Here is a 23817-nt window from a genome sequence, read left to right as displayed (position 1 = left end):
AAAACATCTGCTTTATCGACTGTGCCAAAGCCTTTGACTGTGTGGATCACAACAAACTGTGGAAAAAGAGATGGGAATACCAAACCACCTTATCTGTCCCCTGAGAAATCTCTGTGCAGGTCAAGAAGCAATAGTCAGAACCGGACATGAACAACAGACTGGTTCCAAATTGGGAAAGAAGTAGGTCAAGACTGTATATTGTCACCCTCCTTATTTAACTTATATGCAGAGAACGTCATGCGAAGTGCTGGGCTGGATGAAGCATAAGCTGGAATCAAGATTGCCAGGAGAAATATCAATAACCTCAGACATGCAGATGACTCCACCCTTATGGGAAAAAAAGAAAGCGAAGAGGAACTAAATAAAGAGCCTCTTGCTGAAGGTGAAGTAGAGTGAAAAAGCTGGCTTAAAGTTCAACATTCAGAAAATTAAGATCATGGCATCCAGTCCCATCACTTCATGGCAAATAGATGGGGAAACAGTGGAAACAGTGACAGACTTTATTCTTTTTGGGTTCCAAAATCCCTGCAGATGGTGACTTCAGCATTAAATTAAAAGATGCTTTCTCCTTGGAAGAAAAGCTACAACAAACCTAGTCAGCATATTAAAAAGCAGAGACATTACTTTGCTGACAAAGGTCCATCTAATAAAAGCTATAGTTTTTCCAGTAGTCAGGTACAGATATGAGAGTTGGACCAAAAAGAAGGCTGAGTGCCGAAGAATTGATGCTTTTGAAGTGTAGTGTTGGAGAAGACTGTTCAGAGTCCCTTGGACCGCAAGGAGATCAAAGCAGTCAATTGTAAAGGAAATCAGTCCTGAATATTCATTGGAAGGACTGATGCTGAAGCTGAAGCTCCAGTACTTTGGCCAACTCATGTGAAGAACTGACTGACTGGAAAAGACCCTGATGCTGGGGAAGATTGAAGGCAGGAAGAGAAGGGGATGACAGAGGATGAGATGGTTGGATGGCATCATGGACCTAATGGACATGAGTTTGAGCAAGTTCCAGGAGTTGGTGATGGACAGGGAAGCCTGGAGTGCTGCAGTCCATGGGATCACAAAGAGTTGGACATGACTGAGCATCTGAACTGAACTGAAAGAAACCAACAAGCCACCTAGTCATGGCAACCACTCTGTCCATGCATATACAGACACAAAATGACCAATTCTGTTTCTCTGATGTGTAATCATTTTTGAATAGTTCTGCAGCTGTGATGTTGTTGCCACAAAAGTGTATATAACATACCCTCATGCACGTATCACACAGAGACAAGCACTTTTGTCCTTTTGTGAACATCATAGACTTTCAACCTGGGTTGCGTGCAACAGTGACTTACTGATCCTTTCTAATAATGGTGCTGTTTAATCCATTCGTCTACTTATGTCGTTAGCCTAAAGAGGAACTCGTGTCACCTTTTGAACTGCAGCATCTCCTAAAAGTTCATTATAAGTGAACTTTAGCAGCAGTCAGGATCAACTCTTCACCAATAGTAAAGGGCTTTTAGTTTTAGCAATGCAGTTAGCCACTAAGAATGATGCTCTCAGTGCAGACACATTTGATGATGTGGTGGCCTTCAGTAATTGCTTCTGTTTTTCATATTTGCATGTTTATTTTTTAACTCTAAAGCCTTGTTGTTTAATGAAGTATGCTTGGTCTCCATATGGTGAAGCAGTTCTCATGGCTTCATGGCTTCTTGGATAACTGGTTGCCACATATTACATAAAGTGGCCTTGGAGAATGTGAATCACTTGTTGCAATGAACCCCTAATTTAAATAGGACTCTGGTATTTAAAATACAGCTTTCTTTTTGTTAGTAGTCTTGGAGTCTTCTGCTGTCTCATCATGGGTCTTTCGCTTTGTTCAAAGACACTCTCTAGCAACGTTTGTGTTTTACTCATTTTGGCTGGGATTACCTTGTGGGCTTACCAAAACTGACTGAGACAGTATGCAGTGCAGGAAAGAGGCACAGATGGAAGTGGTAAAGAAGATAATGGGTGGGCCACTCATGGACTAAAATAGTGTCGAATTCTGACTTAAAGCCTGCCACCAGATGCAGCTGTACAATTGAAGTATGTCAACTTACTTGCAACTGTAAACCCTGACACCAGATGCTGCTTAACTGTCTCTTGCCACTCACTGATAGGGATTTGATAGGAGTCTGCAAGCAGTTGATTTATTATAGTCTCTGAGAGTCAAACCTCTCTGCTGATGATAATGTGTATTTGCAGCTGCTCTTCAGTGCCAGCATCAGTGCCTCAGCTCCACCTCAGACTCTCATAAGGAGCTCAGAGTGTAGATCCCTTGCATGTAGTTAACAGTAGGGTTCATGCTGCTATGAGAATCTAATGCCACTGCTGATCTAATAGGAGGTGGAACTCAGATGGTGTTGTCAGCAATGGGGAGAGGTTGTAAATACAGATGAAGCTTTCCTTGCTACCCCAGCCATTCATCTGTGCAACCCAGTTCCTAACAGGCCATGGACCAGTGTGAAGATTGGGGATCCCTATCTTAGAGGGAATGCTTGCAGGTTTTCATAGTTAAGTATGATGCTAGCTGGAGAGAACCCACAATCTCTGGAGAGATTTTTTGTCATAAATGGATTTGAATTTTATCAGAAGTGTTTTTGCATCTGTTGAGATAATCCGATGACTTTGTAAAAGATTCATTCATTGATTCATTCATTTTTGGCTCTGCTGGGTCTTCATTGCTGCATACGGGCTTTCTCCAGTTAACTGTGAGTGGGGTCTGCTGTTCATTGTGCTCGGCTTCTCATTGTGGTAGCTTCTTCTGTTGCACAGGCTCTGGGATGTGTGGGCTTCGTCGGTTGCTGTTCTCAGGCTCTAGAGCACAGGCTCTGCAGTTGTAGCACACGGGCTCTTTTGCTCTGAGGCATGTGGGGTCTTCCAGAACCAGGGTATATTCCTGTACTCTTGAATGTTTATTCTGCTGCTGTCAGATGGAATGTTCTGTATGTTTATCAACTAAGTCAGTTTGTCTAATGTGTCATTCAAAGTCTTTGTTTCCTTACTGATTTTCTCTCTGATGCCTTGTCAGTTGTTACTGTTGGTTTCTCCTTTTATGTCTGTTGACACATTATCGACCAGGGGAATTTTTACACAAACTAACGCCTGTGGCTGGTGATTTGTTATGTAAGTGAATGTTGACATGCTCATGTTTGAGTAAATACTAACAAGTTTTTTTTTTGCACTTAATGTATTTATTTGAAACTTTGTACATGTGTTTCTAAAGCCTTCTAATATTTTGTTAGCATGTGATAGACAGTACATCAGGCATCTCTGTGCAGAGGAACAGAACATCTATTACAAATATACCGTTTCATTGTGCTTTCCCTGGGAAGCGCAGACTCTCCACTTTCTGGCAGGATTCTTTTTTAGTCCTGTGGGTATTATCTCCTCTAGAACATGTTCTTTTATTTTACCTGATAGTTAACAAGGTGGATCTTTGAAGGGGGCTCTTTTTCAAATGAGAAATTTTGTGATATGTCATTTCTGATAGTTTTACAGTAATAAACTTGTGTTTATAATATTTAGAAGGTTGACAAAATCTTAACGGAGCAAAATGTGAATGATAATGACAACCACAAGTTGTATAATGAACCCTTGATAAGTTTTAAGTTCTAACAACTTCGCACAGTGATGTTAATTGTACCACTCTCTAAAACTATTGATCTCCCTGGTCAATAACGCACAGGTAACAAAAGACATATTAATGTGTCATTGGTCAATACTGTGTTAGTATTTGCGTTATGTATTGAGGTTTGTTGGGTGCATATATGTTTACAATTGTTATAAATATTCCTGGATTGATACTTTAATCATTATGTGGTGTCCTTTTTTGTCTTTTCTAACAGTCTGTATTTTAAAGGTGATTTTTCTTTTTTTTTTTTTTGGTATGATAAAAGTATTACTACTCTGGCTTTCTTTTGGTTTCCATTTTGCATACACTTCCTTTTTTCATTCAATCACTTTGTGTGTATCATTAGTTCTGAAATGAGTGTCTTGTAGGTAGTATATTTATGGGTATTGTTTCTGCTTCCATTCATCCACTCTTATCTTTTGGTTGGAACATTAGTCCATTTACATTTAAGGTAATTATTGATTTATATATAATCAGTATTACCATTTTGCTCATGGTTTTGTTGTTTTTTAGGTCTTTTTGCCCTGCTTTTATTCTTTGTGATTTGATGACTGTCTTTAGTGTTGTTTCAGTTACTTCCTTTTTTTTGTGTATATCTATTTATACTTGGTTTGCAGTTAACCGTGAGGTTTTTATATAACAGTCTTCATTTGGCCCCAGTAGCTCAGCAGTAAAGAATCTGTTGGAGATGCAGGAGACACAGGTTTGATCCCTGGATCAGGAAGATCCCTTAGAAAAGGAATGGCAATCCACTTCAATATTCTTGCTGGGAAAATCCCAAAGACAGAGGAGCCTGGCAGGCTATTTAGTCTATGGGGTCGCTGTAATTTTTAAAAATTATTTTTAAAATAAAAATGAAAATTTTTAGTTTGTGCTGAAAAATCAACTGATAGGAGAGGTTTTTAAAAGTCAGAAATGGATACTGATTTTGTCAAATGCTTTCTTTTCTGAGAAAACATTTTTTAAATTATATTTTTAAAATGTTCAACAAACCTAGCATTTTCTGGCACAAATCTTACTTGGTCATTATCCCTTTTAATGTATTGTTGGATTTGTTTTTGTTAAATTCACATTTATGTTCATGAGGATGTTGTTTTGTAGTTTTCTTGTCCTAGTGTTGTGTGGTTTTGGTATCAGGATGGTGTTGACCTCATAATGAGTAGGAAAGTATCCTTTTCAGTTTTCTGGATGAATTTGTATAGAATTGTTTTTAATTCTTCTTTGAATGTTTGGTAATATTCACCAGTGAACCCATCTGGTTCCAAAATACTCTTTATGGAAAAGCTTTTTAGATACATTCATAATGTGCATTTGTCACTACCATCCATCTCCATAGCTCTTTTCATCTTGTAGTTTGCCTTCACTTTTGACAATATCTCTCTGGGTTGCTAGATCGTTGCATTAATGTGGGAATTTTTCTGCCTATGTGTTTGTGTGTCTGTCTGTCTCTCTTTTGGTGGCGGCTATAATTGGTAACAGTATAATTCACACAGTTCACCCACTTAAAGTACAAATTCAGTAATTTGTATATATTTTGTTGTGCACCCCTTACCATAGTTAATCTGAGAACATTTTCATGGTTCCCAGAAGAAACCCTGAATACACTAGCAGTCATTCTCCATCTCCTCTTAACCATGTGTTCAACTTGAAAAGTTCAATATGAGCGTCTGTGCTGTCTTGTTCAGCTGTCTAGCTTTTGACAGTATGGAATATAATTAAAGTGACTTTTAACATCTCTACTAGTTGTATCATTGTTATCTCTTGTGGACTGGTCTTAATTGACTGATTTACAGTCTCTTTGTGTACCTAGTAATTTTTAATTAGGTGCCAGATATTGTGGATTTTACCTTATTAAGTGCTGTGTGAACCTGAGTGATGTGTGAACCTAGGGATTATCACCTCTGCTCCTTTTGGGTGTTTTTTTCCTCTGGCTCAGGCAGTTTCTCACATGCATCTGCTGATTAGTTGATAACTTGAGGGGGCAAGTCAAATCTCTAAACCTCTTTCTTCATCTTTCTCCTCTCTGGTACTCTGCCTTTATAAATTCTAGTCATCTTGGCTTCCCTGGACGTTCGCTGTGTATCCTGTACTTGGGGGAGATCAGTGTTCTTCCCCTGGAATCCCCTAACTGTGCTGAACTGTTCAAGAAGTAAGCTCAGATAATAGTAGACCTGACTTGTTTGTTTCCCTTCCTTAACGGATCACTCTCCTGCCTTGATTGGTGTCTGATCTCTGAAATTGGTTGATTCATGTATATTAGACTTACTACTATAAATTACTCATACTTTTTCTTTTCATAGCTGAGGCTAATTAAAGGATAAAGTCTTTTAACTATTGTGCTCTTAAAAATAACAATGTAATCTAAACACTGATATATTTCCTTAAATGAGTTGTGGTTAGTTTGCTAAGTGGAGAGTTAATTCTTGTCCCATTTTTTTTCTTTTACAGGAAAAGTAAGAAGCTTAAGCTCATCTTTGTGGTCACTAACTCACTTGACAGCTTTGTATCTGAGTGACAATTCCCTGTCCCGCATTCCTTCAGACATTGCCAAGCTTCACAATCTGGTGTATCTGGACCTGTCCTCTAATAAAATCCGAAGTTTACCAGCAGAACTCGGAAACATGGTATCACTCAGGTATACAGATTCAACTCAGTGCATAGTTGTATACCCTTAAAACAAAATATTGTTATATCGTTAGGAAACACAACTTTGTTAGGAAACACCACTTTGTTAGGAAACAACATTGTGAATTTAATGTTATTTGAACAAAATTAAACATGAGGTTTTAAACAAGAAAGTTTTCTGGGAAAATTGAATGTCAGCTAATAAATCATAAGTCACGTAGATCCATTGCCTAACACTTATTTCATTGCTGTTTTGTATAATATACTTCATATTTGAAACAAAATTTTAAGACAAAGTGGAACAAACAGATACAAAGTGTTTGTGTTATTCCATATATGCACACACTTGTGACACAGTTGAGGTGCTTTTTCTCCACTAAATTCTGGGGCCCCTTATCCTTAATACAGGATCTAAGAAGTCATTGCCAATTAGTAATATCTTTTTGGCTGTCCCAGGGCTTCTGTGCATGATAGTAACAAAGATGGGACTTGAAAGAAGCTAGAATTAGTGATTGAATGTGGGGGACTGTAGTGTGGAGTATAGGAGGCAGATAGAATGTGGAGTCATACAGAGTTCAGATTAGAAACTTTGTCGTTTAAAAATTGTGTGATTTGGGGCAAGCTTCTTATAACCTTGCTGAGTGTTCCTTCATCTGTGAAGTTGCTGTAATAAGGACCCAGCTGAGATCAGCAGTATTTGGGATACTGACTAAAAAGCTATTAGCAACCCTGTTTGGCAAATACTGTATTAGTAAATGGTGATTCCTGTAACCTCTGTTTTCTAAGATAGATGAGATTTACTCAAGTTGAATATAAAGCCAATTTCTAGCTATTATGTTAATCCTAATGGAAAATCTTGTACCATTTCATATTATCTGCCTTAAAAAAAAAAATTACACTGACTTTTTCTGCTGCTTTCTATCATTTCCTGCATAATAAAAAAAGGTATAAGGACCTTGTGAGAGGTGTTTTTTTTTTTTTTTTTTAAACCTCTGTTGTTTCCAGACAGCCCTTTGACAATTTCAGGCTTAATGAGTATATACCATGACTTTTAATCCTCTGAACCAAATTTACTCAAAGGACCTCCTTTCCTATGTGATATATGTGGAAATAACAGGTATTCAGAACAAGTTTTTCTTGTTCATTTTATGGCCTCACCAACCTCTGGTTTTACTCAGTAGTAACCAAGCTTCTTTTAAATTCTAAGAACCAAGGATTTCAGAAGTAGTTCTCATTCACATGTAAAAATTGACAAAACTTACAATTGACAAAAATTATAGGATATTACCATTATCTTCATATTGGATCTTTCTTTTTTTTCCTACTGAAGGTGTCTTTCATAGTTAAATTTTGTATGCAAAACAAATCATTGAAATAATCAGTGGTTATTAATATAGCTGCCATTATTTATAAAGTGAAACAGTAAATTTGGAAAAATATTAATCATAAACTTATTATGCAGCTACCATAAAGTATTTTGTTTCGGCATGATATGATCACTTAAATTCTATTTTCACAGTTTACATGTTAGGCGGGGTTTTCATTTCCACTTTCTGGAATATGTGTGAGAGCCTTCCATCTGTGCTGACCCGGGCAGTCTCTGGACTGTGCCAATTCAGAGTGTGTCACCAGCTTGCAGTGAGATACACAGCATGTATCTGTTGAATCTCATGCTCTTAAAAAATGGGCTTATATTTTGTTGCTCTTTTTCTTTCTCACTTTTACAATAATTGATTTTTTTCCCCCCCTGTGTTTTATAAATGTATGTCTTTGGCAGTTTGTGATTTTTTTTGTTGTGTCTTTTTTTTTTTTTTTAAACCACATGAGAAGCACTGTACTAGACATTAGCTTATAATACTAAATTTGTATTAAGAATTTATATTTTTATATTCCTAGAAATCATATTGTTGATTTTAGCTGTTAAAGTTAATATATCTTTTGACTTCCTGGAATTTTTACATCTACAGGGAACTCCATTTAAATAACAACCTGTTACGAGTTCTACCTTTTGAGCTGGGAAAACTGTTTCAGTTGCAGACTTTAGGCCTGAAAGGTATGACTTCCCGTATTTGTGCTGCTCATGGTTTATATGTATGTCTTTGAGTCTGAAGAAGGCATAAGGGAATCTTTGCCGGGATTTGCAGTTCATTCTTACCCAGAGTGCATCAGTTTGTTAGATGCAGCCCACTAGTTTTTTCTCTTTTTCACTGATAGCTTGTCTGCTAGTCCTTTTATTGTTTTTTCCTCCTAGCCTAGCATTGCTTTTCTTGCCCTTATTTCAGTCACCTCTGTTTTGGTTATACATTCTTGATATCAGACTTTATTTCATCATGCTGTAAAACAGCTTATTTCTTTTTTTAATGTTCAGATCTCAAAAAGCAGAGATTCTTACAAAGTGCAGAAAACAGAAAATTTTGATCCATTTGAATCCTCTAATATAAAGACCAGTATTTAAGCATTTTTTAAAAAATCAAAAAAAAAATTGATTTATAAGGACTTCATTAATATGTTAGAACTTGGGGACATAATTGACGTAGTAAGAAGTATTAAGAAATATTTTTTTAAACCAGCAAGGTTAAAAGTTATATTTTAAGTGTATGTTAATGCCTGTAATTTTTTTTTTAATCACATTATGATTGTTCACTAGTCTTGTACACGTGGCCAGCTTACTCTATAATTGATTCCTAAATAGAGAGCACAGGGAGACTTCCTTCTCCGTCAGGTGGCTGTGGCTCTGCCCTTGTACTGCAAGAGGCCTGCGTTCGGTCTCTGGTTGGAGAACTAAGATCCCACATGCTGTGTGTTGTGCCGCCCCTTCCACCCCAAAATCACATGGTTAGGTCTTCAAGAATTTTACTTATTAAAAATAGTTATAGAATGAGGTTTTGTTTATATAAATCCATGTCATATTATAAAATTAATGTTATTGTTCACAAAAGCAATTGGAAGAAAATAAATAATACCTTTACAAATATATGTAAACCATGTTCAACAGACATCACCTTTATAAATGGTTCTTTGGAAAGGTTTTATCTGTATGGTTACACTGGGTGAGGCCTCTTAAAATGGATGTCAGGGAAATGTGAGTTGCAAAAGCCTTTTTCTGTTCTATTTCCCTATGGTAAGTCTGATTTATTCTTATTTTCCTGTTTTTAAATTTGAAAAACAGAAAAATATAAAATGTAGCCAAGTGTAATCCATATAAGGACTACCAGAATTAGCAATATTTTGTCACTTTTGTGTCTTTTTTTTAATGTAAAAGAAATAAAACGTTACAGAATGTTAAGGCCCTCTTCTTTGTTCCTCTTCTAGTCTTTTTCTCCTCTCAGGGGCAGCTACTGTTGTATGTCCTTCTGGTTTAAGGTTTTTTTGTAATCTTATATATATATTTACAAACCTTAGCCTATATTCATTTCTCTAAAGATTTTGCTGTTGTTGTTCAGTCACTAAGTCATGTCTGACTCTTTGCGACCCCATGGACTGCAGCACGCCACGCTTCCCTGTCCTTCACTGTCTCCTGGAGTTTGCTCAAACTCATGTCCATTGAGTCTGTAATACTATCCAACCATCTCATCCTCTAAAGATTACAAACTTTATTTGAGGTTAGGGTCATTGGTCACAGGTTTTACACTGATTTAAGGTATGTAAAAGCCTGTGAAAGTAAATGCTGGGGATGGGTAGGAAAGTCTTTATGGCACCTTCAGTTTTGATTCCTTGGTCTTCCATTTCAGAAAGATCCTTTACCATTTGACATTTGTGCTGTATGATTCTCTCTTGGAAGTATAGTTTCACTGAGGTGTTTGTATGGCTCAGCAATTCTGTTGGACATTGTTACATATCTGTCTATAACAGTAGTCTTTTCACTTAATTTCACTGTTTTAAGACAGATCTCTGTTATTTTCCTGAGCTTTGCAACTTTGCATTGTAATGTTGTGCTAGCTACTAAAAAACAGTTACATTACCCTTTCTCTCTGAAAACTTTCATAATTTCTCATATCACTGTTCATTATTTGAAAGAGAAAATGTATCACTTTGTTCAAAAATCAAGTCTATTTGCCTATATCATCCATTCATACAGAGCCAGAGTATTTCTGCCATGTAAATCGGTTCATAGCATTTTCTTTAAAGTTGTTTGCCTAAGGCTAGCATGTGTCACTTTTTTTTTTTTTTTTAAGTTTTTCCATGTTCTTCAAAATTGTTCTACTGTGAAAGATAGGACTATAACCTTAGATGCACATTCATTTTTTAAAACAAATTTTGAGGTACTTAAAAGATTCACATGAACCTGTAAGAAATTATGCAGAGAACAATTCATATGCCTTTACCAATTTCCCTCCAGTGATAACATCTTTCAAACCTATAGTACAGCTTCACAACCAGGGTATTGGTTGGGAAGCTCCCCTGGAGAAGGGAATGGCTCTCCATTCCAGTATTCTTGCCTGGAGAATTCCATGGACAGAGGAGCCTGGCGGGCTACAGTCCATGGGGTCACCAAGAGTTGGACACGACTGAGCAACTACACACATGCACAGTCAAGGTACAGAACGGTTCCATCACCAAAGGATCCCTCCTGTTGCCCTTTAATAGCCACACTTGCTGCTTCTTGCCCCAGTTCACTCCTTAATTTCTTACAACCACTGAAAAAACTTTCTGTAATTTTGTTATTTCAAAAATAATATGTAGAACTTGCTGGTGGCTCAGTGGTACAGAATCTGCCTGCCAGTGCAGGAGACAACAGGTTCGATACCTGATCTGGGAAGATCCCACATGCCTCAGAGCAGTTAAGCCCATGTGCCACAGTTTTGAGCCTGTTTTCTAGAGCCTGCGAGTCTCAGCTCCTGAGCACAAGTGCAACAGCTGCTGAAGCTCAAGCACCCTAGAGGCACTGCTCTGCACAGGAGAAGCCACCGCAATGAGAAACCCGTGCTCCGCAGCTGGAGAACAGCCCCTGCTTTTTGCACCTACAGAAAAGCCTGCACAGCAGTGAAGACCCAGTACAGCCATTAAATTAATTAATTAATTAAATTATTTTTAAAAATACTATGTAAATAGAATTATGCTGTGTCTAACCTTTTGAGATTTTTTTTTTTTTTAATTCAGGTTAATTCTTTGGAAAGTCACCCAGGTTGTTGGGTGTTTGCTTGATTATATTGATGAGTAGTATTCCATAGATATATATCTTCATGGGTTGTTTAACCATCTTACTGGGTGTTTATGGAGGCTCCATTTTGCAGGTCTAGTTGATTAGATCATTGGCTGTTGGTGTTTTGTCCCTTCTGGGGGTGGGACTGAAAGTTCCAACCTTCTAGTCACATAATAGTTCTCTTAGCAATCAGCCCTGTCTTTCAGAGAAATCCAAATATCACCTCATTAACATAAAGCATCTTTATCAATCTCATCACTTAGGAAATTTCAGAAGTTTTAGGATCTGTGTACCAGGAACACCAGACAGAAAGTAAATATATATTTCTTATTGTAAATCATACTATCACACAGGGTATTTTATATAGCAGAAGTCTTAAATTTTGATGAAGTCCAGTTTATCAGTTTTTTTGTTTCTGGAGCTTACTTCTGGTGTCAAGTCTAAGAACTCTTTAAAATAGCTCTACATGCCCAGTTGCTCCAGCACCATTTGTTGAAAAATTTATCCTCCATTGAATTGCTTTTGCACTGTTTTTGTAAATCAGTTGAACATATCTATGTAGATTCTCTTCTTTTCATCAGTCCCTGTGTCTGGCCTTCTGCCAATATCACATAGGTTTTGGAACTTGAAATAGAGTAATAAGTCTTAATAGATAGATTGATTCTTCCTCTGCAGTCTTCTTAAAAATGGTTTTAGCTATTCTAGTTCTTTGGCCTTTCCATATACATTTTAGAATAATTTTGTCTGTGGTTATAAAAAAATATTGCTGGGATTTTGATAACTTGTATCAAATTGGGGAGAACTGACATCTTTACTATGTAGTGTCTTCCAATCAAGGAATGTGCTATATCTTTCCATATATTTAGATCTTCTTTGATCTTTTTCATCAGTGTTGTATAGTTTTTGGTATATAAGTCCTGTAAATATTTTGTTAGACTTAATACTTGTCTTTTTGTTTGAGTGAATATAAATCATAATGTATTTAAATTTTGCTGTCTTTGTGTTCATTCCAATATTTGTGTGGTGTGTTAAGTGGCTTCAGTTGTGTCTGACTCTTTGTGACCCTATGGACTGTGGCCCAGCAGGTTCCTCCGTCCATGGGATTCTCCAGACGAGAATGCTGGAGTGGGTTGTTGCAGTGCCCTCCTCATGTTCATTCCCTGTATATAGAAATATAATGGATTTTTAAAGTTTTATTTTATATCCTTCTACATCATAGAACCCTATTTTAGTTTTAGGAGTTGGTTTTTCTTTTTTTTTTTAATAGGTTATTTGGTAATTACAAATTTTTTTTCTATGTAGAAAATTAGTTACTTGCAAACAGGAACAAGTTTATTTTATTTTTTCTAATATGTATGCTTTCCCCTCCTTTCTCTTGCCTTATGGCACTGACTGACTAGAACTTCCAGCGCTATGTTGAGTAAAAGCTGTGAAAGCAGATATCCCTCCTTTTACTTGATCTTAGAAAGTATTGTTTTCATTTATGAGTATAATGTTAGCAGTAGATATTTTGTAGATTCTCTTTATCAATTTGAGGAAATTTCCTTCTGTCTTTTTTCTGAGCATTTAAAATCATGAACGGGTATTAAATTTTCTCAAATATCTGTTTTATATCAGTTGATATGATGTAAAATGTAATTTTTCTTCTTTAGCTTGGTAACTAATTTTTGAATATTGAACCACGCTTGCATTCCTGGAATAAAATCTGCTTGATCATGATGAATAGTTTATTTATTGCCCATGTGTGTATCCTAATATTTTCTTAAGGATTTTTGACCCTCTATTCATGAGATATGTTTGTATTTTTGTTTTTTGTTTGCTTTATACTCACCTTGCCTGGTTTTGGTATCAAGGTGATACTCAGTTCAGTTCAGTTGCTCAGTCGTTGTGTCCAACACTTCGTGACCCCATGGACTGCAGCACACCAGGCTTCCTGGTCCATTACCAACTCCCAGAACTTGCTCAAACTCACGCCCATTGAATCAGTGATGGCATCCAACCATCTCATCCTCTGTCGTCCCCTTCTCTTCCTGCCTTCAGTCTTTCCCAGCATCAGGGTCTTTTCCAATGAGTCAGTTCTTTGTATCAGGTGGGCAAAGTATTGGAGCTTCAGCTTAGCATCAGTCCTGATGAATATTCAGGACTGATTTCCTTTAGGATTGACTAGTTAGATCTCCTTGCAGTCCAGGGGACTCTCAAGAGTCTTCTCTAACACTACAGTTCAAAAGCATCAATTCTTTGGCACTCAGCTTTCTTTATGGTCCAACTCTCACATTCATACATGACTACTGGAAAAACCATAGCTTTGACTGGATGGACCTTTGTTGGCAAAGCAATGTTTCTGCTTTTTAATATGCTGTCTAGGTTGGACATTAACTTTTTTTCCAAGAAGCAGGCATCTTTTAATTTCATGGCTGCAGTCACTATCTGCAGTGATTTTGGAGCCCAAGAAAATAAAATCTGTCACTGTTTCCATTGTGGCCCCATCTGTTTGCCATGAAATGATGGGACTGGATGCCATGATCTTAGTTTTATGAGTGTTGAGTGGTAAGCCAGAGTTTTCAGTCTCTTCTTTCACTTTCATCAAGAGGCTCTTTATTTAGTTCCTCTTTACTTTCTGTCATAAGGATGGTGTCATCGGCATATCTGAAGTTACTGATATTTCTCCTGGCAGTCTTTATTCTAGCTTGTGCTTCATCCAGTCCAGCATTTCACATGATGTACTCTGCATATTAGTTAAATAAACAGGGTGACAATACTCAGTCTTGACATACTAAAATTACACTTGGAGACATTAATACCCCTCTCTCAAAAATTGATAGAACCAGACAAAAGTCCACAAATGCCATCAGTCCAAGAGGTATTAGACAAATATACTGGATATAACTGATATTTATAGACCACCTACCCAATAATAGCAGAATACAACTCCTGTTCAATGCCCAAGGGACAAAAAGGTTCATGCCTGGGCCATAAAACCAAACACCCACAAATTTTAAAGAAAGGACAATAGGAAAATGTAAAATTACACTTGAAAGGACAATAGAGAAATCTAAAATTACACTTGGAGACATTAATACCCCTCTCTCAAAAATATTTTGAGTTTTGTTACTTAATGAGTACAGATTCAGAATTGCCAGTTCTTCTTGAGGATTGGCCCTTTGTCATTACACAAGACCACTCATGCTGTGGTAATTTTCTCTGAAATTTACTGTATTTGATATTGATATAATCACTTCTGCTTTTATTTGATTAATATTTGCATGATTTTATTCCCCATCCTTTTCCTTTCAACCTGCTTAGACTGGTATATTTGAAGTGAGTTTCTTGTTTATAGCATATAGTTGGGTCATGTTTTTAAATCCATTCTGCCAATCTCTCTGTTTTAATTGGTATATTTAGACCATTTACACTCACTGTAATTATTGATTTATTGGGGCTACAGCTGCCTCTTCATTTTTTGTTTTCTATTTTTTCTCCTTGCTTGGTTTTTTGTTTTCTTTTTCTTGCCTTTCTACGGTTATTTGAGCATCTTTTTATATTACCGTTTTAATTTGTCTAAGAACATTTGAATGATCTATTTGTATATCTTTAGTAGTTGTTCTTTGTTTCTTTGGTATTTAGCTGGAATAAAGATGCTGCTATCTATGAGTTTTGTTTTGTTAGGTTGCCGTTTCCTGGTCCTTCAGCTTTTGTTGGATTTTTTTTTTTTCCTTGTTCCCATTTATATGTTCAAGTTGCTGGCTTTTTCAGTTCTGTATCTGGCGTATGTTAGGCAAATAGTGAATTCAAGGAGTTCTCTACTGTGTTCCTCAGGCCCTGATCATTCTGCCTTCTTAACCACATTTCATTCAGTCTTATGTTTCTTTACAGAGGCTTTAGTTGTTTTTGATAGGAAGAATAGGGAAAAGTATGTTTACTTCATCTCTTCAGAAGCAGCTTCTCTCAACTCACTTTTCTTCCTTAATTTTGAGGGCTCAACATCATGTTTTAATTGCAGAATTGTGTTGTACTTTTTAAGTTTACCCTATGTATATTATTTTTCCAGGCAATGAAAAGCCAGATTAATTATAAATTTAAAGGAATTTCAAAAAAGTACACGTATGTTGTGGGAAATACACCATTTGACTTCATCCATTTATTGTTATTCAGCCACTCATTCATGTCTGATCTTTTGCAACCCCATGGACTGCAGCACACCAGGCTTCCCTGTCCTTTACCATTTCCCAGAGTTTGCTCAAACTCATGTCCATTGAGTCAGTGATGCTATCCCACTATCTTGTCCTCTGTTGTCCCCTTCTCCTGCCTTCACTCTTTCCCAGCATCAGGGTCTTCTCCAGTGAATTGGCTCTCTGCATCAGGTGGCCAAAGAAATGGAGCATCAGCTTCAGCATCAGTCCTTTCAATGAATATTCAGGGTTGATTACCTTTAGGATTGACTAATTTGGTCTCCTTGCTGTCCAAGGGATTCTCAAGAGTCCTCTCCAGCACCACAGTTTGAAAGCATCAATTCTTTGGTGCTCAGCCTTCTTTATGGTCCAACTCTCACATCCATACATGACTGCTCGAAAAATCATAGCTTTGACTAGGCGGACCTTTGTCGGCAAAGTAATGTCTCTGGTTTTTAATGTGCTGTCTAGGTTTGTCATAGGTTTCAAACCTTCCAAGAATCAAGTGTCTTTAAATTTCATGGCTGCAGTCACTGTCTGCAGTGATTTTGGGGCCCAGAGAAAGAAAGTCTGTCAACGTTTCCATTGTTTCCCCATCTATTTGCCATAAGATGATGGGACTGGATGCCATGATCTTAGCTTTTCTTTTTTTTTTTAAATTTTATTTTATTTTTAAACTTTACATAATTGTATTAGTTTTGCCAAATATCAAAATGAATCCGCCACAGGTATACATGTGTTCCCCATCCTGAACCCTCCTCCCTCCTCCCTCCCCATACCATCCCTCTGGTTCGTCCCAGTGCACTAGCCCCAAGCATCCAGTATCGTGCATCGAACCTGGACTGGCATCTCGTTTCATACATGATATTTTACATGTTTCAATGCCATTCTCCCAAATCTTCCCACCCTCTCCCTCTCCCATAGAGTCCATAAGACTTTTCTGAATGTTGAGTTGTAAGCCAGCTTTTTCACTCTCCCCTTTGACCTTCGTCAAGAGGCTCTTTAGTTCCTCTTCCCTTTCTGCCATAAGGGTAGTGTTACGCATATCTGAGGTTATTGGTATTTCTCCTGGCAGTCTTGATTCCAGCTTGTGCTGCATCCAGCCCAACATTTTGCATGATGTACTCTGCATATAAATTAAATAAGCAGAGTGACAGTATACAGCCTTGCCATACTCTTTCCCAGTTTGAAACCAGTTCATCGTTCCATGTCTGGTTCTGACTGTTGCTTCTTGACCTGCATACAGGTTTCACAGGAGACTGGTGAGGTGGTCTGGTATTCACAACTCTTTCAGAATTTTCCACAGTTTGTGTGACCCACATAGTTAAAGGCTTTAGTGTAGTCAGTGAAGCAGAAGTAGATGTTTTTCTGCAATTCTCTTGCTTTTTCTGTGATCCAGTCGATGTTGGCAATGTGATCTCTGGTTCCCCTGTCTTCTAAATCCAGCTTATACATGTCGAAATTCTTACTTCACATACTGTTGAAACCTAGCTTGGAGGATTTTGAGAATCACCTTGCTAGCATGTGAAATGAGTGCAATTGTGCTGTGGTTGGAACATTCTTTGGCATTGCCCTTCTTTGGGATTTGAATGAAAACTAACCTTTTCCAGTCCTGTGGCCACTGCTGAGTCTTCCAACTCTGCTGGCATATTAAGTGAAGCACTTAAATAGCATAATCTTTTAAGATTTGAAGTAGCTCAGCTGGAATACCATCACTTCCACTAGCTTTGTTCATAGTGATGCTTCCTAAGGCCCACTTAACTTCACAGTCCAGGATGTCTGGCTCCAGGTGACTGATCACACCATCGTGGTTATCTGGGTCATTAAGATCTTTTTTGTATAGTTCTTCTGTGTATTCTTGCCACCTCATCTTAATATCTTAGAAAGTCAGATCCCTGTCCTTCACCATCTCCTGTATTTTGCTCAGATTTATGTCTGTTGTGTCGATATCATCCAACCACGTCATCCTCTGTCACCCCCTTGTCTTCTTGCCGTGGATCTTTCCCAGTGTCAGAATGTTTTCCAATGAGTCAGCTCTTCACTACAGGTGGCCAAAGTATTGGAGCTTCAGCATCAGTCCTTTCAATGAATATTCAGGGTTGGGTTTGATTTCTTTAGGCTTGACTGATTTGATCTCCTTGCAATCCAAGACACTCTCAGGAGTCTTCTCCAACACCACAGTTTGAAAGCATCAATTCTTCAGCACTCTGCCTTCTTGATGATCCAACTCTCTCATCCATACGTGACTCCTAGAGAAACAATAGCTTTGACTATAGGGACCTTTGTTGGCAAAGTGATGTCTCTGCTTTTTAATACACTGTCCAGGTTTGTCATAGCTTTCCTTTCATTGAGTAAGTGTCTTTTAAGTTTCACGACTGCAGTCACTGTCTTCAGTGATTTTTAGAGCCCACGGAAATAAAATCTGTCACTGTTTCCACTTTTTCCCCTTCTGTTTGCCATGAAGTGCTCGGACCTAATGCCATGGTCTTAGTTTTTGAATGTTGAGTTTTAAGCCAGCCTTTTCACTCTAGTCTTTCACCCTCATCAAGCATCTCTTTAGTTCCTCTTGCTTTCTACTATTAGAGTGGTAACATCTGCAAATCTGAAGTAGTTGATGTTTCTCTTGGCAATCTTGATTTTAGTTTGTGATTCATCCAGCCTGGCATTTCACATGATGTATTCTGTATATAAGTTAAATAAGTAGGGTGGACAGTATTTAGCTTTGACCACCTCCTTTCTCAATTTTGAACCAGTCCATTGTTCCATGTCTGGTTCTGTTACTTCTTGTTGACCTACATGTAGGTTTCTCAGGAGACAGCTAAGGTGGTCTGGTATTCCCATCTCTTTCAGAATTTTCTAGTTTGTTGTGAGCCACACAGTCAAAGGCTTTAGCATAGTCAATGAAGCAAAAGTAGGTATTTTTTCTGGAATTCTCTTGCTTTCTCTGTGATCCATTGGATGTTGGCAGTTTGTTCTTTGGTTCCTCTGCCTTTCCTTTTTTATATCCAGCTTTTACATCTGGAAGTTCTTGTTTCACGTACTGCTGAAACCTAGCTTGAAGGATTTTGAGCATAACCTTGCTATCATGTGGTATGAGTGCAGTTGTACAGTAATGGGAACTTTCTTTGGCATTGCCTTTCTTTTGATTTGGAATAAAAATTGACCTTTTCCAGTCCTGTGGCCACTACTGAGTTTTCTGTATTTGCTGACATAGTGAGTTCAGCACTTTCTCAGCATCATCTTTTAGGGTTTTAATTAGCTCAGCTGGAATTCTGTAACCTCAGTAATTGCCTTTAAATATTTTTTACGCTAGAAAGTAGTAAAAAAGATAGTGTTAAGTGTAATCTGGTTAGAATGGGATGCTTACCTGGTACTGAGAAATTTTTAGTTGACTTCATTTTCTCAACACACTCATAGCGTCCTGGTAACTTTCAAGTTATAGCTATCTGTTTCATAGGATTATGACTAAATGAAAATTTCAGGACTCTGGTATCTGTAAAGAACTGTACACATATGTTGTAACTTGTCTTCCTGTAATTAATACTTTGCATTTATAGGAGCACCTTTTACCTTTACAGTTATTAAAGTTGTAGAGATCTTAAAAGCCAACTAATTTAGCTGTTCTTCCCACCCATGTAATCTGGCTTTTTATGAAGGATATTCCACTATCTCACAGGTCAGGGCGTGTTATCTTAAATAGTTCCAGTGCTTACCATCCACTTCTCTTCTGAGCTGGTTTTCTGTTAGATCCTGTCCCTTGTCCTCATTCTGCTTTTTGTGTCTGTTCTTTCACAAGAGAAAAGAATAAATGCAAATTGCTTTTTTTCTCTGTTTGGTGATGATTCTTAAATTCCCTACTTAAAAAAAATTTCAAATGACTAAAATGTCTTATTATTTTAAGTGTCTTCAGTCTATAGAATTTACTAGTCTGTCTTAAAATGGAACATGGATAGGAACTTTGGTTTTAAACAGTGTACTGTGTTGTTACTTCTCGTATGTAAGAAACCCTTCTGAGAGATTTCAGACTCTTAACAGTACATGTAAACCATTGCATTTGCTTTCATTTTTGGCACTTATGAAACAGTGATTGAATTTGCTGTTGAAATACTGCTCTGGGGTTTTCCCCCTTTGTTAGTGAGTTAATCTTAAACCAAATCTGTCTCATTTTGCTATTTCATTCTTTAGAATTTTGAAAAATCTAAGTGCTGGACTGCATTTCTCAGTAGGATATTTCCTTATTAACTCTGTAGCATTCTTAAATTATGATTCTCAGGTTGATTATATTGGCTCTCCCCTTTCCTTCTCCTAGTCCTTCTTCCCACTCTTCCCCAATCCCGTTTTACTTGCTTTTGATCATTATGAAAGTGTTGAAGAGGCAGGGTCAAATGCAGAGCACTATTAGATATCTTCTAGATTGACATCAGTCCATTAGTAATCATTTTTGGATACTTCTATGTAATGTGGTATGAATTATTTTTACTCTTCACATCAAAAACTGAAAAAAGTATTTTTTCTAGTTTGATATATTGAGTTAATATATATATATATATATATATATATTTATATATGTGCTTAATATATACAATTACATAGTTAATACACAAATGATCTGATAGTTTTGGTATATTTTTAAGTTTTAAAATATTTTAATATTTGTCTTTGTTTCATTTTGCCTATTTTAAAAATATTTCCAGGAAATCCACTTACCCAGGACATATTGAACCTCTATCTGGAGCCAGATGGAACAAGAAGGCTACTGAACTATTTGCTTGATAATTTGGCAGGTACTGCAAAAAGAAGTAAGTGGTCATTTGATTAAACCGTTTTTTTAGAAAGACGTCTAAGAATATTGTTTAATTTTGTGTTTTATGTTCAACTAGTTGCAACAGAACAGCCACCTCCAAGATCTTGGATTATGTTACAAGAACCAGACAGAACACGGCCAACTGGTTGGTAACCTGATTTTTTTTTTAATCTTATTTTTACTTTGTCTTTATAAACCTAATAATATTGTTGGTATGCTTTAGATTATGGGCCGTATTACAGTAGAACGCTTAAGATTGATTTGGTTTGAAGATAATAATAATAATAATAATAATAATAATAATAATAATAAAGGCTTGTGTGAGTGAAGTGGAAGTCGCTCAGTCATGTCTGACTCTGTTCTCATAGACTGTTGCCCGCCAGGCTCCTCTGTCCATGGGGATTCTCCAGGCCAGAATGCTGGAGTGGGTGGCTGTTCCCTCCTCCAGGGGATCTTCCCAATCCAAGGATCGAACCCAAGTCTCCCGCATTGCAGGCGGAATCTTTACTGTCTGAGCCACTAGGGAAACCCTGGTGTAACTGGCCTGTATATAATCATTGTCGAGGAAAGTTTGGTATAAGGCAGTACTTCTCAGCCAGGGGCGGTTTTATCCCCCAGAAGACATTCAGCAGCATCTGGAGATATCTTTTCATTGTCAACAAGTGGTAGATGTGCTCTTGGCATCTTGTGGCTAGAGATCAGAGATGCTGCTGTGCATAGCACAGCCCTCAACAACAAAGAATTACCTACTCATGATGTCCATGGTGCTGCTTTTGAGAAACTCTGCTCTAAAGTATTGATCAAATTCAGTTATAATAAACACACCCAAATCTTTCTATATTGTAATTTCCCAAATTCTACAGTATTCCAGATGTATGATAATACAAAATTATAAGATAGCGAAAACACCTACTTGAGAGAGAAATCAAGCTAATGACCTCTAATCTTTTAAAATTGTATGAAAATAGTTTGGGCACTTCTGTCAGGGGTGCAATGGTGTTCTTCTTTCATGTAAATTAATAGTTGCTTTGTAGAAGAAAAGCAGAGATGGCTGTTAAGAAAAAACTTATGTTTTCTTAGTTAAATGTCAGAGTACATTCTACATTAATAATTGATGAAGTGGTGGAGGGAGCATAGAAATGAGGAGTCTTGGTCTTAGAAGCTGAAGGACTCAAGATCTTAGTCTGTTTCCTTTTGAACCTTCTGTCTGTACTTGTGTAGTGGGAAACACAATTATTATTTATATTTGTTCATATATCTGTTCTTCCTTTATTATCTGACTTATGCCATGTCTGGCATATGGTAGCTTTTCTGTGAATATATTATTGAATAAATAAAATCAAACTTAGTTTTAAGTGAAACAAAATTAATTTTTTTTTTCTGCCACGTGTGTGAATAAGTAAAGTTATCTTTCCTACAGCCTTATTTTCTGTCATGTGCTATAATGTTCTTTGTGATAAATATGCGACCCGGCAGTTATATGGCTACTGTCCATCATGGGCACTAAATTGGGACTACAGGAAAAAGGCCATTATTCAAGAAATCTTGAGTTGCAATGCTGATATCATAAGTCTTCAGGTAAGTCATCAGAAGAATACTTGTTTAAATTGCAGAAATGCCCCTTGATCAAGCAAGGAATAGCTTGAGTATGCATTGGCTTTAGCGGTTCTTAAAATACAGACTTTTCCTGTATTGACTGAATTCCGGGAACATTCACTGCATCCTGTGCTTTTAGCACTGTGCTGCCAAGTTAAGCAAACGGGTTAAGCTGGGTGTTTTGGTGTTTGCTATTACAGCTAAATGTTTACCTGCTCCTCCCTTATGTCCCTCCACACTATTTTTAATTGGGTGGCAATGTTACTGAAACTGTGGCACTGTCAAGGTATAATTTTGCTTTACCACCAGTGGTAATTGAATAATTAGGGCCAAGTGGAAAGAACATTGAATCTGGTAGACAGTAACTGGGTTCTCAGTCCAACCCTCATAATAACACGTGACCTTCGGCAAGTGACTTTCTCTTTGTGGTCTGAAACTTGATCTGTGGAGTTCCTTCTACTGCTCTGATTTTTGTTTACCCCAGTTTTAAAATATAAGAAAATACATATGCATAGGGGTATATGGCTTTCCATTCTTTACTCCTAAACAGCAAAGAGGTACTTTATCAACTGGTACCTGTAAAATGACAAGTAGGTGTTATGATTGATTTCAGATAAATTACATTGAAAAGATGTAATTCTTCATTCTTCAGATCAGTCCTTTGAATTTATTTTAAGATCTCAAACTGTACATATAAAGATAGTGCATATGACTGGATTTTGTCTTATGAAATAACTGCTGTTTACAATTTTTCAGGAAGTTGAAACAGAACAGTATTACAGTTTTTTTCTGGTAGAACTGAAAGAACGTGGCTACAATGGATTCTTTAGTCCTAAATCTAGAGCTAGGACAATGTCAGAACAAGAAAGAAAACATGTTGATGGCTGTGCAATATTCTTTAAAACAGAAAAGTAAGTCATCTTCTTTCTTTCTTCTTTTTTTTTGGGGGGTGGGGGCGTCCATGCCATGTGGGGATCTTAGTTCCCTGACCAGTGATTGAACCTGTTCCCCTGCAGTAGAAGTCAGAGTCCTAACTACTGGACCACCAGGGAATTCCCCAGTCATCTTACTCTTAAAAAGAAAATATTCTCTGTATTTGCAGGATGAGGGTCAAGGGAATGGAAATTAGTTGGCAACTAAGAGAATGAGGCACCATATTATTTCTCAAGAAAACAGTACTGTGATTTAAAGGGTTTTGTTTTGATTCATCAGAAAAAATGTTTTTGGAAGACATGTTGAAAGTTCTGCTATTTTTTCAGGTGTCTTCTAGGGTTTAACTCCAGTTGTTAATTGAAACACTTTGTAATTGCATTCCCTCTGGGATGGTAGAGAGATTCTTAAGCCCATACTTTGGAAAAAAATTATTTTAAAATTGTAAGAGGAAATATTCCAACATGAAACCTAAATAGAAAATGACTGCATTATCTTAAGTTGTAAAAGTTTTTCAAGATGTTATTTGTATCTGTGGCAGACTGAGAGCAACTGAAATGGACATGGGAAGCTTAGTGCTAAGTGTGGAGGATTTTCTATAATGTAATTTACATGTCATCATATCTGTTAAGGAAGTTGGGGGGAAATTGCATTTACCACAAAACGAATGTCTTGGTATTCCCAATTTTATATTTGTGTGTGTTTTGTTTTAGATTTACTTTGGTTCAGAAACACACTGTTGAATTTAATCAACTAGCCATGGCAAATTCAGAAGGGTCTGAAGCCATGCTGAACAGAGTCATGACAAAAGATAACATAGGAGTTGCCGTACTGCTAGAGCTTCGAAAGGAATTGATTGAAATATCATGTGAGTGACCTTTCCACTTCCTGT

General features: G+C 37.2%; 1 protein-coding gene across 2 annotated transcripts in view; it reads left to right on the top strand.

The window, feature by feature from the left end:
• Positions 1–23817, top strand: part of CNOT6 (CCR4-NOT transcription complex subunit 6) — an 83818-nt gene that overhangs the window by 50400 nt on the left and 9601 nt on the right. Inside the window, exons 3-9 of one of the 2 annotated variants that reach the window (XM_005208378.5) lie at positions 6107–6293; positions 8251–8336; positions 20290–20379; positions 20476–20544; positions 21820–21977; positions 22752–22906; positions 23639–23793. In XM_005208378.5, the coding sequence (XP_005208435.1) occupies positions 6107–6293; positions 8251–8336; positions 20290–20379; positions 20476–20544; positions 21820–21977; positions 22752–22906; positions 23639–23793 (900 nt within the window). 2 annotated transcript variants of the gene reach the window in all.

Source organism: Bos taurus, chromosome 7 (assembly GCF_002263795.3).
Source record: "Bos taurus isolate L1 Dominette 01449 registration number 42190680 breed Hereford chromosome 7, ARS-UCD2.0, whole genome shotgun sequence".
Lineage (NCBI taxonomy): Eukaryota > Metazoa > Chordata > Mammalia > Artiodactyla > Bovidae > Bos > Bos taurus.
This window is presented reverse-complemented; position numbering and strand designations above follow the sequence as displayed.